This window comes from Amblyomma maculatum, chromosome 8 (assembly GCF_055883805.1).
Source record: "Amblyomma maculatum isolate TAMU_Amacu chromosome 8, ASM5588380v1, whole genome shotgun sequence".
In the NCBI taxonomy this organism is placed as follows: domain Eukaryota; kingdom Metazoa; phylum Arthropoda; class Arachnida; order Ixodida; family Ixodidae; genus Amblyomma; species Amblyomma maculatum.
The window spans coordinates 46591961-46604509 of NC_139351.1; the positions used below are offsets into that span (position 1 = coordinate 46591961).

At 43.6% G+C, this 12549-nt stretch overlaps 1 protein-coding gene across 1 annotated transcript in view; it reads left to right on the plus strand.

Moving 5' to 3' along the window:
- The first annotated feature begins 337 nt into the window (after positions 1–337).
- LOC146181097 (ferric reductase 1-like) overlaps positions 338–12549 on the plus strand; it is a 68643-nt gene continuing 56431 nt past the window's right edge. Inside the window, exons 1-4 of the mRNA XM_084575709.1 lie at positions 338–563; positions 4416–4552; positions 7772–7863; positions 9816–10050. Coding sequence (XP_084431835.1) covers positions 338–563; positions 4416–4552; positions 7772–7863; positions 9816–10050 — 690 coding nt within the window. The remainder of the gene's footprint in view (positions 564–4415; positions 4553–7771; positions 7864–9815; positions 10051–12549) is intronic.

The following is a 12549-nucleotide window of genomic DNA, read 5'->3' on the forward strand; positions in this document are numbered from 1 at the left end:
AGCTTTACAAACGAATTGTGGCGCGTCGTTACACTTGCTGCATTTGATTTCAGAGGTTTGCCTCCTATTGCGTCGACATTAATAGCGGAATGTCTTTAAGCGTATCGTCGTGAGGCATTTGAATCTAGGTGGAGCGAAAATTTTAGCAAGACTTCTATGTCCCGAAAAGTGCCGGCATATAAAATGGGATTTAGTAAAAACGAAGGCTTTATATACTTTTTCTCAATGTGCCTTAAGCCGAGATGGCGGTATGAAACTTGGTAGCTATTTTCGATAGATATGCTCTCTTGTGGCGCTAGAGGACGATTATTTTTCTTTTTGTGCAGTTAGAGAGATCATGGCTGGCAGCATGCGGAAAGCCCTTGGTGCTTGGTTGGTCCTTGTCATCGTCTTTACCCGAGCCTGCGCGCTCCGCGATGAGTGGCCCGTGGACCCCTGCGCGACGGTGACGTCAAAGCCAGAATCCGAACCAGACGCTGAGAGCGGCGACCAAGCTGCCAGCGACAATGCCGTGGGCATTGAGCTCAAGATGGCGCTGCTGTCGGGCCACCGCGGCGTAAAATGTGAGTGACGAGATAACGAGTACAGCATTTTTCAACCCGCAATTTGCGGGTTGACACACTACATTGCGGGTTGCACACTTGTGAGGTTTCCACCCGTAAAAATAACTAAGGCTGCGACTTAGGCGAGTTGGTATTGATTCAGTGAAAACCATGCGGGAAAACGAGACAAATGAAGAAATACACAACAGAAGTGCTGGCTCGCAACTGATTTTTATTTAAAGAAAACGTTCTTTAACGGACGATAACCAAAACTATTGATCATACCTGACGGTGAGGGGACGCACATACCAACGCAGTGGCACATGCGAGTGATACAGTTAGATGACTTTTCCGGATAAATAGGAAAGCTCTTTATCATTGAGAGCGATAGAAGGATCGCTGATGCACCCTGCACTGTTATCGCGAATATGAAATGCCTCTACTTTCACGTGTTAGCCGATATTTATGTTTGGTCAAATATAAAAATTAGATAACACGTTCTATCGCTCTCAATGATAAGAGTTATCTTATTTATCCGGAAAAAACATCGAACTATATAACACGCTTGTGTCACGGCGATGGTGTGTGCGTCTGGTCACCGTAATGTATGACCAGTAGTTTTGGTTAACCTTCCTTTACTTTTGGCGTTTTCCTGGCTAGGGAGGCATTTAAAGAAAGTTTTCATTGAATAAAAATTAATTACGAGTCAGCGCTTATGTTGTGTGTTTCTTCATTTGTTTGTTTTCCGCGCAGTTTTCACCATGAACTGTAACAATTTGTTTAAAAGTTGAAATTTGGTTCTTTGCGGAATATCTACATGTTCGGAATAGGCCGTGTCTTCAGAATTTTTCTGTGACAACGTTCCGCGCAAAAAAGAAAAGAACAAAAACATCGTCGTCACTATGACATTGTTAACGCTAAATCTTTAACTGTTACTATATCGCTGTCACTAAGCTGACTTAGTTTGCGCCTTTTTACGCTTATTAATATTTTAATTTCGGGAAATGTTACTCGCCGGAATAGTGATTAAAATGACGATAACTCACATGACCAATTATAGGCCCCTAACATTTCAATTGAATTGAATTTTTTATTTTTCCATACAATATATGGAGGAGGCTAAGGAAAAAAGCTGCACGGAAGCAGCTTGAAGGGCCCTTCACCCCCTTACAAGCAACAGCGCAGGACCGCTACACGCACGATGTCCGAAGGCGTTGACAATTTTTTTTAGATGATGGATATTTTATACATAGACAAACACTAAAATTAAAACACAATCATAAATCACTACACTTAGACGTTTGCACCAAAAAGGAAAAAAAATATATTGAACGTTTTAAAACATTCCGGAACATTTGTGCACACAAGAATGAAATTATTGGAGTGAAAATGCATCGAACAACTTTTTCTTATACAAGAAGGTTAGTGAAAATCTCCGAGTGCAGGAAGGATTTGAATTCTGTAGGGTTTAATTTTAGAATACTTATGCCTTGGCTTTCAAGACAGTTTAGGAGCGTAGGCAGCTGTGGCGAAGAATTTATGTTAGTTATGTTAGTTTATGCACCTTCTTTCTGGTTTACACCTCTCTTGTTTTGACGCTCTACTAGCAGCATGCAGTGTATTAATACATAAATAATTCATATAAGTATGTAGCGAATGACGTTTGCACCCGACCGTGAGGAAAGGAGTGAAGCATTTGAGCTTAGAAAAAAAAAAAAAGTCTCCATGCTTCAACGCATATTACTCTTTGCGGCAGTGTGCACCGCCGGAAATTATGGCGCATATGTTCCTGAAGGAAGTCCGACTGACTGTATACCATGCAAGGTAGGGGAAGTGTAGTGAAATTCTTTTCTATTAGGTAGCACTGAGCAGGGCGGATTTCTTCGTGACTAAAAGGAGTCTAGGAAGAGGATTTGTGGGCTAGGTAATGCGGGTCTCGCTGGTGAATTACCGGAGCAAAATGATAGCATTATCTGGGACAAAAGTCTCTGTACCGCACGTCTGGTAATTGTGGACTTGAAGCATGAAGTAAACAAACTATATCACCTTATTTCTCTACCACACTTGAAAGAACTAAAGTCAAACTTCCACACCGACAAGTATGATCCGAGTACACTGGTTCATATGAACTTTATGCGCTGTGGTTGCGGCTTGCGTGGTTCACAGGCATTTGGCCCGATAGTACAAATGCTCTGAAAATCCCGTCTGTGTCTAGTAGATACCAGTGCATGATTTTTATGATGAAGAGCGGAAATGCAGTAATAGCTCGCAAATTGCAATAATTATTGGGAAGCACGTACGCTGCTTGATATAAATCATAAATGATTTTTCTAATATTTACTAGCCATCTATGAACAAGGTGTGCCGATAAATAGTTTTCTTCAGCAGTGGGGAGATCATTTTTCCGTAATTCCCGAAAATCATAGACATTATTCCCGTAATGATGTCTATGATTGCTTTAGGGCTATACGCAGAGAATTCGTGTTTTTAGAGAGGGAGAAAGTATTTACATATAATCACCCTTGTGCCTTTTGTGCGGCAGAACAAGAAAGAAATCTCGAACAAGATTATCTATTAGCACATATTTTCCCTTAAATAATAAATCTCCCTTCGAATACCTTCTCTAGGAGCCCTAAACCTCTAAAGTACTAGCCGATAACTACAGCTATTCTGTCCTCGTGATTATTCTGAGACTTCATGATAGCCTAACTTTCTTGTGACTGAGCTTATTCAGGAGTGAGAAAGGTACCTGCCAACTGCAACCTTGTTTTCAACGCGCTGAAGTCTTTGAAACAGCCTCCGTCACTAAATATTTTTCCAAGTCACTTTCTCTGGCTCATGCATATAAAGTGTGTGCAATTTGTAGGATAATGGCTGGGACACTCGGTTTCTGGGTCTTCTGCAAATATATATTTCTATCTTGGTGGTGTCCAATATGACAGGAAGGAATCTAATGCAAGTTGAGAGAACTTACAGCGTGGTATGAATCGTGGTCTTTTGAAAGTAGGAACTATAGCAGCGGATGATGCCGCAGCTTCCCTGCCAAAGACAAAGACTTCGGTCGAAACATCGGTCAGTTAGCGGTGCCTCCCATTCTTTTTAAAGGTAGCCCTTTGCATACATGATCATATTTGCCTGCGGCGCTGAAGCGGCGTCCTGCGGGCCAAATGGAGTCTTATAGCAGCTGCTTTTCGAAGGGTATATTTCTTCGGGGTGCTCGAGAGCACATTTTAGTTGACAGTGCCTGATTTAGTAGTTCCCCTTATCGTGATCACAACTTCATTCGTCAGTTCTAAACAAGCGTGTAGTCGTATAGTCGCAGTGAGCTTTAGCGTTCCTATTATCAATATGCGCAACATCAGAGGCTGTATAGCTTCCGGCCCAATTTGAACCACATGTGGCCTTTAACGGGCGCTATCATCGCGCAGTTAAAGCGAGATTCAGCATTTAAGATGTGTCGACACACGACCACAGCGTTATAGATTCGATACCAGGCCATTGGACGTAACAAGCTTACTAAGCCCAATACGTTTTATGTGTAACTGAACATTGTGCGTGTTAATACATTCGTCTCTACCATTGTTGGCTCAGCACCTTGAAGAGGACATTCATTCTTGCAGTCTCGATGGCCAGGTAGGACAATAGGGCTCTTGAACAGTCTCCCCCCGCCCCGTTTGCTCACGTTCCACATACGGCATTAGTGTTCTACGCCCGCCGCTCTGAGCAAGAGTGGCGCTGGCGAATACTCTCAATGTTAAGTTACATTATCGCGGCTGGTGGTTAAGGGATAGAAACATCAAAGTGGGAGGGGGGACATGGGCCACTCGTATGTTGCGGGAATTTCTCGCAACCTTATCTTATTCCCATCCCCAGTGATCATAAGCGGGTCCTTCCAAGGGTTTCTCATCCAAGCCAGGCGGAGTGACGACAGCGGCTCCCTCGTGCTCGGACATTTCACGCCAGGAAGTGACGGTGGCGCAAAGACGTACCCTTGCAAGGGAAAAAAATACGTGAGTGTACTGCAGTGCATGCATGCATTTAAGGTGGAAAAATTTAGCTTCCTCGGCCATGTAGGCAAGTGTCTGGGGAATAAACAAGTTTTTTCTTCAAGCTTAGCTGCCTTGTGTAAAGATGGCTATGTTGGGAACTGCACTTAATAAACGGCGCTAGGTTTAATTTTAGGGGGGGGGGGGGGGACAATTGATCTGATTGTGTGTATGCTTGCTGAAGTCTTTTGCTACCTGCCCCCCATTGTAATATGAAAACTTGTCTTTCCTATCTTCTTGTTAACTACTAAAATAACTTGCAGCTCATTGCAGTAAGCTTCTGATTAATTTAGAAAGCTTAGTGATTCTCTTGATTTTTGAGGTCCGTAATCAGAAATGAGGCTTTGTGCTGCTGTACTCCATACATATCCTCGACCTTGACTAGCTTCTGTACTGTACAGCCCGGTGTGATGACTGAAAGAAAAGCTTCAGATGTGTGGTGCAGGCCTTCACAGCCAAGGAAATAGGAAAAAAATTCAGCAAACAAATTACGTATTGCAAAAGAGGAATACATATTTTTTCACATTATTTGTGCGCGCCTTAGGCGGTATAATGGCGTTGTATAGGGTCCTTCAGTCTTGCTCGTGATAGAGCAATTAATATTTCAAAAGAAGCTAAATTTAGTCGGTCTGGTTCACACTATCATTTAAACTTTTAAATGATCTTTCCCTTCTCACTCTTAGTTCATAATATATTACATAATTTCTGTGCAACAATAATTATCTAAATGGTGATTTGAAATCTAAAAACTATTCTCGCTCGTTTTCCTTCATCCTGCTTTTTTTTTTATGCAACATCAACGCCGTATGAACTGCGAACACAAAGAATGATATGGAGCAGCAACGGGAGACTTTGCTTTAGGAAGACTTATTATATCTCCATTTGCGAAGACAAAAGGGACTTACATTATAGGCTATCGATAAGTAACGTCCAGCAGTCACCAAAACCATGAAACGCATAAATGAATGTGTCTCTTCAATTTATTTCGATCATTAGGAAATTGGTCGTGTAAATATCCTTGGTGCAGAGGCGATCGATAATCGATTAGAGGTAGAAGAAACAGTGAGCAGAGGGAAACGCGAACCAGCTGCACAACCTTCTACTTTTAGTTGTATTTGTGTTATTGGTGACCAAACATTCAGCGTGTTCCTACATGTCTCTACCCAATACCTGCTCAATCAGCTTGACGAAGACCTAGTTTCTGGAAGTAACGATGCCAAGGTAGTAAAAAATGACGGCCCAGCTGCCGCCTGCCGCTGTAGATCACGTTACACGTGCCCCTTGTGGCATTACAGAATGTTCCATGTCCGCCCCCATGGACCAAGGTGGCGCTGATGTGCACACGCAGTGCTAAGTTACATGAAATGCGAATGTCCTAAAAAAAAGATAGGACAGCTTGCGGGTGCCTTGTGAATGTATCTCATCGGAATATGTTGTTTTGTGCTCTCCTTTCGATTAGATTATCCTTCAAGTAAAAGAATTGCTAAAACAACGGTTTTATCAACAAACGTTTACCTTATCTTCCCTTGTTTTCGGCGAGCGTTGGCTTGAAATATAAGGGCATTTAGTTTTCCCTTTGATAGTGAGAAGGCTGTTTTGGGTTAATAAATGTTTAGTCGGGTACAGTTCTATGACGAAAGCAAAATGCCATTGAAACATGTGCCACTAGTCAAGAGGGTCGACCTATTTCGGAACTCTCGCGGTTATTCCTTGGTTAGACACTTGCCACGGTAGCGCGCATTGTCCCCTCAATTTTATATTAAACTATCAGTGCTGGAATTCACCACGGATTAACCGTGAAGTCATGACTGTGAGTCGACACCATTGGCTGAAGGACCTCATTTGACAGACATTTGTCGCTTCGTTTTCCAGTTGTATCCGACTACAATAAGCACTATCGGTATACATATCCAGCAGCAAATATTATGTATGTCGGCGCTCGACTACTGTGGTCAAGGACGCGGGATCGAATCCCGGCCTCTGCGGCCGCTTTTCGATTGAGGTGAAAAGCAAGGCGACCGTGTGCTGTACGATGTCAGTGCAGGTTAAAGAACCCCAGGTAGTCGAAATTTCCGGAGTCCTCCACTACGGCGTCTCTCATAGCCCGAGTCGCTTTGGGATGTTAAATCCCACAAACCAAACCAAATATTATGTATGTCCGTTTTTTGGAGGCTGCGTTTTTTGTTTGCGTTTTACAGTTGCTCTAATAGATGCGAATCTGCACAAGCTAACTTGACATGACTGAGCGATGACTAAGGACTAGACCGGGCGCAACTAAGAGGGCACGAATCAGTGAATATAGCGTCCAGTGTGAAAGTGCTGCATCTGCTTCCTTTTGCCTTAAAGAACCAAACTACAAGTCTCTTGAGATGACACTTGTAAGTTATTCAGTGACAGATGCATAGAAACATTCAGTAACAAACATTCAGGAACAGATTTGAATGTATATTGTGTCCCCTTCCTTCGACTGCCACAAATGCGAGGTCAGCAGTATATTTAAATAAATGAATGAATGAACGAATGAATGAATTAATGAATGAATAATGCAATGCGAATGAAGGTTATTAATTTTCTTTAGGCAGTTGGTTTAAAGCTTGCAATCTAGAAACATCTGTCTGAGCGTCTGAAGCCTCTCACCTCGAAACAAATAAGTGTTGCCGCTACTGGGCGGTCCCGCTGTGGCGCATGTAAATAAGCTTCGCTGACCATTTGTTTTAACCCTCGTGCTTAACTGCCTCTCTCCAGCACAATGCCCATCTTTATTAATTAATATCTGTGAATCGTATGTCCTGAATATAACGCTTTCGCGTTGCCCTATCAATTGTGTATTTCGCTACCGATGAGTAACGCGCCAATTATCAGTTTCTCCGAAATTTGGCTGAAGCCTGCATGGCGTTGAAACCGTAGTGACGAACCGCAAGCGAAGAGAAACACGACAGTCTAGCCCTCGTGCTACGAAATGTTAGACTATGCTGAATTGTGTTTAACTGTTTTTCGTAAAATTGATATTGTTACGGGTTTATATTTTTGTAGCTTCACGTTTTCAACTTCGATCGTCACTCGGTCATTTCAGGTAAGCTGTAGATATCTAGGCAATAGCTGCGGCATAGCCTGTGTAGTTATCTCGCTTTTCATTGACTTTGGAAGGCGTTAATGTTCGCTTCCTCTGTTGTTCACTTGCAGGCTGTCATTTTGCACAAGGACTATTCGACGAAGACAAGAACGGCGGTGGTGTGGCGACCGCCGCGTAACTTTTCAGGAAAGATCGTCTTTCGGTACGGTAACAGATCTTGATGTTTTCTATCACAGCAATGAAAACGTGCTATATTGGAAAAAGAGGTGCGCTTTAGAGGCGCACATGTGTCTGCGCGAAACTACCGCACTGGACATTTCCGACGCTGGACGGCTGAACGTCACGTTGCCAGCAAAAGTTAATATATAGAGTATATATTCACATGTAGAAGCTTCAGCATTTGAAACACGCACCGCAGCCTCGAAACAAGAGGAATGCGCTGCACACCTCCATGTATGCACGACCGTCAGTGTACGCACACTCCTTCGTATTGAGGCACACCGCCAGTCAGCGACAGAATGTAGACATCTTATCTGTTCCCGTCCGTAAATTGCAACACGAGGTTCGCAAAACAGTCCTCTCTTCTCATCAATTTACCGCCGATAGCCGCCAATGTGCCATCGGCGTTATGTGCGATATATTGATCCCCGTTTTAGGTCGACAGACTTAAAACAGATTAACGAATAGGCGCGCTTATCGATTATTGAAATTATTTGGCTGTGCGCCATCTGTCGAGCATGCTGGTAAGTATACAACGCACATGAGAAGTTAGGGATTGGAACTTTCTTATATTGTGAGGGCATGCGCGAGGACTTGAGGCTGAGAAAAGGCTAGGCGGAAGTTGGGCGAGGTGTCCGGCATTGAACAGGGCTCAGGTAATGGAGGCAAACTTTATTAACGAGGCATGGTGCCCCACTATACTCAGCTTCACATCTTCGCGCCGAATAGCGCTTTCAACTAACTCGCACACACACACCACGCTAGGCTTGGCCGCTTGCCTCGGTGGAGTTGTAAGAGGTAGGTGGCGCCAGTGATGAGCCGATTACTGTATATATTCGATCAAGATGAAAGAATACTATCTTTTCATTCTTGCAAGTCTCGTATACAAGATCGAAAGCAAGCGGATAATAAAGAAGTTCCACAGATGGAACATGAATTGTGCGTTTGGCTGTCGAAGAGGCATTAAAAAGGGTGGCTTTAAGGTAGTGATGGAGCGCCGCCTCACTTAAGGAGCTAAAGCTGGTTGGCCTTGCTGAAATCGTGATAAAAATGGCACTTCAGTTAGACATGATAGGGGAGGTTCCAGGTTTGATCCCCTGAGTAATCACGTACCCACGGATTTTAAATAAATGCCAAATTTCTCCATTCCTGTGCATGGCTGATCTGGGGTAATTTATTTATTTATTTATTTATTTATTTGCAAGTACTGTTAGCCCTTGCGGGCTGTTACAGGGTGGGAAATGCACATTCAATCGGTTGGTATGAGAGTCTTTGGCCAAACTGCTGCACAAGGCTCTATGTTGCTAAAGAAACAGTTTCATAATTTAAATACAAAAACTGATTTCAGACCAGTTTTTAAGTATTATTTGGCTTGATGCATACACGGGTAATTACTGATTCGTCAAAAACTATAGAGGCAATTAGGCTCCGCATATAACAAAGCCTTAAACGTGTCTGAGTGGCCTTGTGTATTGAGAACGCAATGCTACTGACGAGCCGATTCTGATATAACCCTCTCACATGAAAGGAGAGACCCGAAGTTGGCAGTACCTGTCCAACTTAACGTCAGGCAACCCTAAGTGCAGCCGGTGCGTGGTCACGTCAAATGCCAGCTACCGCGGGTCAGCGCCATGCTCGCAATTTTTCGCTCACAACGCCAACGCCACCTCCGGATATTCGGTGAACGGGGTACATAACGCTATCGCGGCCATAAATAAAATCGTTTGACATAAAAATGGAACTGACTGACTTATTAACTTACTTAATAATGAATGGTTTTCTAATAAAAAGTAGCGGTGATAGTTAAGGATATGAGACTTAATTTCTGACCGAGTAGAAATTAAACGCGTGGAAAAATTCTACTTAAAGGGTTCGCTAACGTGCCTTCCATTGAATAGCCTTTCACTCTTGCATTACGCACCTTTCTTTATCCAGGACGAGTGTTACGCGAAAGAATGGAGAAAATCCGAAAAATATAGTCTCGATACCTGTCAACGTAGAAAAAGGAAAAGCATTCATCTGGTCCCGGTCAGTGCGGAGGAGCTCACGTACCCCACGCGCTCGAGTCGTTGCGCAAGCGTCCAAGCCAGCCGGTGCAACGGATGCCACTGACCTGCCTGGTAATGGAGAAGGGGCCGGGAAAGCTCTGGATATCGACGATCCGAGTGGGGCAAGTACATATTTTCGGACGGAACTGCGATATATCCTGTGGATAATGATGTTAGTTATGAAGGTCCCCTCAGGGGCAGCACACATGCTAGGACGTACACCGAAATTCGGTAGCGCAGTTTCGTTTTGAGCATTGCAAATGGCCGAAGCACTCGATAAAATGCTTTCAAAGCTTTCCTTTATGAAATGTTTAATGTTTTATTTTCAATGCTGCAAGCTTGTTCAAGCAGTAACAGCATCACAACTTGTGCGCCTCTTTCCTTACAAGCAAGTTGTTTCTGTACAAAGGAAGGAAGAACTTGCATTTTTTTACGTGCTACGCACGAATTGCTCTACTATTTGAAATGCGTTATGCTGGTTGTCCCACGTAGCATAAACCAAGATGTTAAGAATAAAGGACATATGGAATGCGAATTAATCCAGCTGCATGATGCCGGCATTAGCATATTTATATAGTATAACTGTATAACTACACCCCCCCCCCCCACACACACACACGTATATATATATATATATAGTATAACTTAGTCTCCTTTGGTCAATAATTACTTTTGAAACATTGGAGCAGGCCTCAAGCGTAATATGCAACGTTGTATAGGGACTTTAGGAAACAATTTACAGATTGATTTTGTACACACTATGTTTCATACGTTATTTTTTCTCTTTGCTGAGAACGCGGAAAAAGCAAAACAAAGACACGTGGAGGTGGGCTTGATTACGTCTGTTATGCTGCTCTCAAGCTTTCAATGAATAAGCAAGGTCGCCTACAGAGTGACTCTGGCAACGGAGCTTTATACAGTTTGTTGGTACTTGAGCCACCGGCTCATGTCGCACAACCGCGCAAATGCCTGCTTTTTGGCCGAGCATTGCCAGAGCGATGATGCTCCACAAACTTCGATAGTAAAGAACGAAAGAGCTTTTTGTGATAAGACAATCGTACGATCGTGAGAGCCGAATGAAACTCTTGCTTGGGCCTGGCTGCTGATTGGCTCACCTAATTTTGAGGTCACTTTCCCCGTATACGGCCACAAGTAACTGATACAAAAATTCCACACGATTCATTGGTATAATCAGGTTAAACCCGGCTAGTTTTAGTACAAAAGCATTACTTGACATTGTAAAATCCAATTAAGAATGTTGTGGCGTGCACCTGCACAGCTCGGACAAAAGAAAGAAAAAGCTTGCGGAGCGGAGATGGGTTCGAACCGATGGATACATCGTTGGGGACGAGTAGGAAACGTCGTGGCTGTCACCGCAGATTTCTTTTTACTTTACTGCCTTTAAAGCAAGTTATAACGAACACACTTCACAACAAAAACAGGGCTATTCAAGAGTAAACAGTGCAGTTCAATACAATACAATGCACATGCATTTCACAAAACAGCAGCAGCCTTAGCTGATAGTGAATACTCTAATTTGTTCATTTGTTTTACTTTTCTAAACAGGACAGCGGTTTCTTCGCTGCAGGCTGTCGTGGATATTCTTCACGCTCTCCACAAAATATTCACGTGCAAATCAATTCAGAGGCCGCAATGGCGAAAAGTCATTGCACTACGCCACATTTCATGCAAGCCAAGATGAAGCATTGTATTGTATGGGTTCACCGCGTCCACCAAAAGCAAAAGCCTAATACCGTGCGGTGTGACTGGGTGGGGGGGGGGGGGGGGTGGGGGGTCTTTTTGAAATGTGCCTTACACCTCCGCAAAGGAACTCCTCCAGTAAAAACTTGGCTGAATGCAAAGGGGATTTACGTGTCGTAGGGTACACAGTGTTTTCATTGTACAAACGATGAGTGCATTGGACATGTCTTCATCCACTGCAACTATGCAGTATTCTTCCGGGATGTGCTGCAACTTTTGCAGAACACACACTCATGTTATGAATTGCACTACTTCGTCTTCATAAACTTCCACCTTTAGCGAGAGCTTTCGAACTGCCTGCTCTGTTTAAGTGTGCTAAAACTCCGCAGTTTTTTTATTCTGCTCCAAGGAAGGAATGCTCAGCCAGGACCACTTATTTGCGAATACATGGTACAAACGCAGGAGGCTTTGATACTCACAAGTGGCATATTACCTTCTCCCTTCATCGTGACCACAGTCACACTGCAGCTGACTTTCTTTATGTAACGCACGCTTAACAGGCACCCAATTTTAGTCCGCAAGCGCTCATCGACGCGTTTTATTAATATTTCGCTAGCTTCCTTTGGGAAAGCGAACAAAGACTACATAAAACAACGAGCAGGCAAAGTCCCCCTATTGTCCATGCCATGTCGTAGGCGCTGAGATCAAAGGATGCCGACCGGTGCGTTCAAGGTCAAGACAGAAGTACGAATAGTGCTGCGCCGGAGCTGCCACCACGCGGTGGGGAAATAGCAGCCACTCATGTGCGTCGGAAATGGCAGCATGAAACACTCCGCCGAGTTTGCTCGGCATGCGCGTTGAAATAGTTAGACCTGTGTCAATAATAAAAACACTGCAGCTATAAAACACGCCTATTCTAT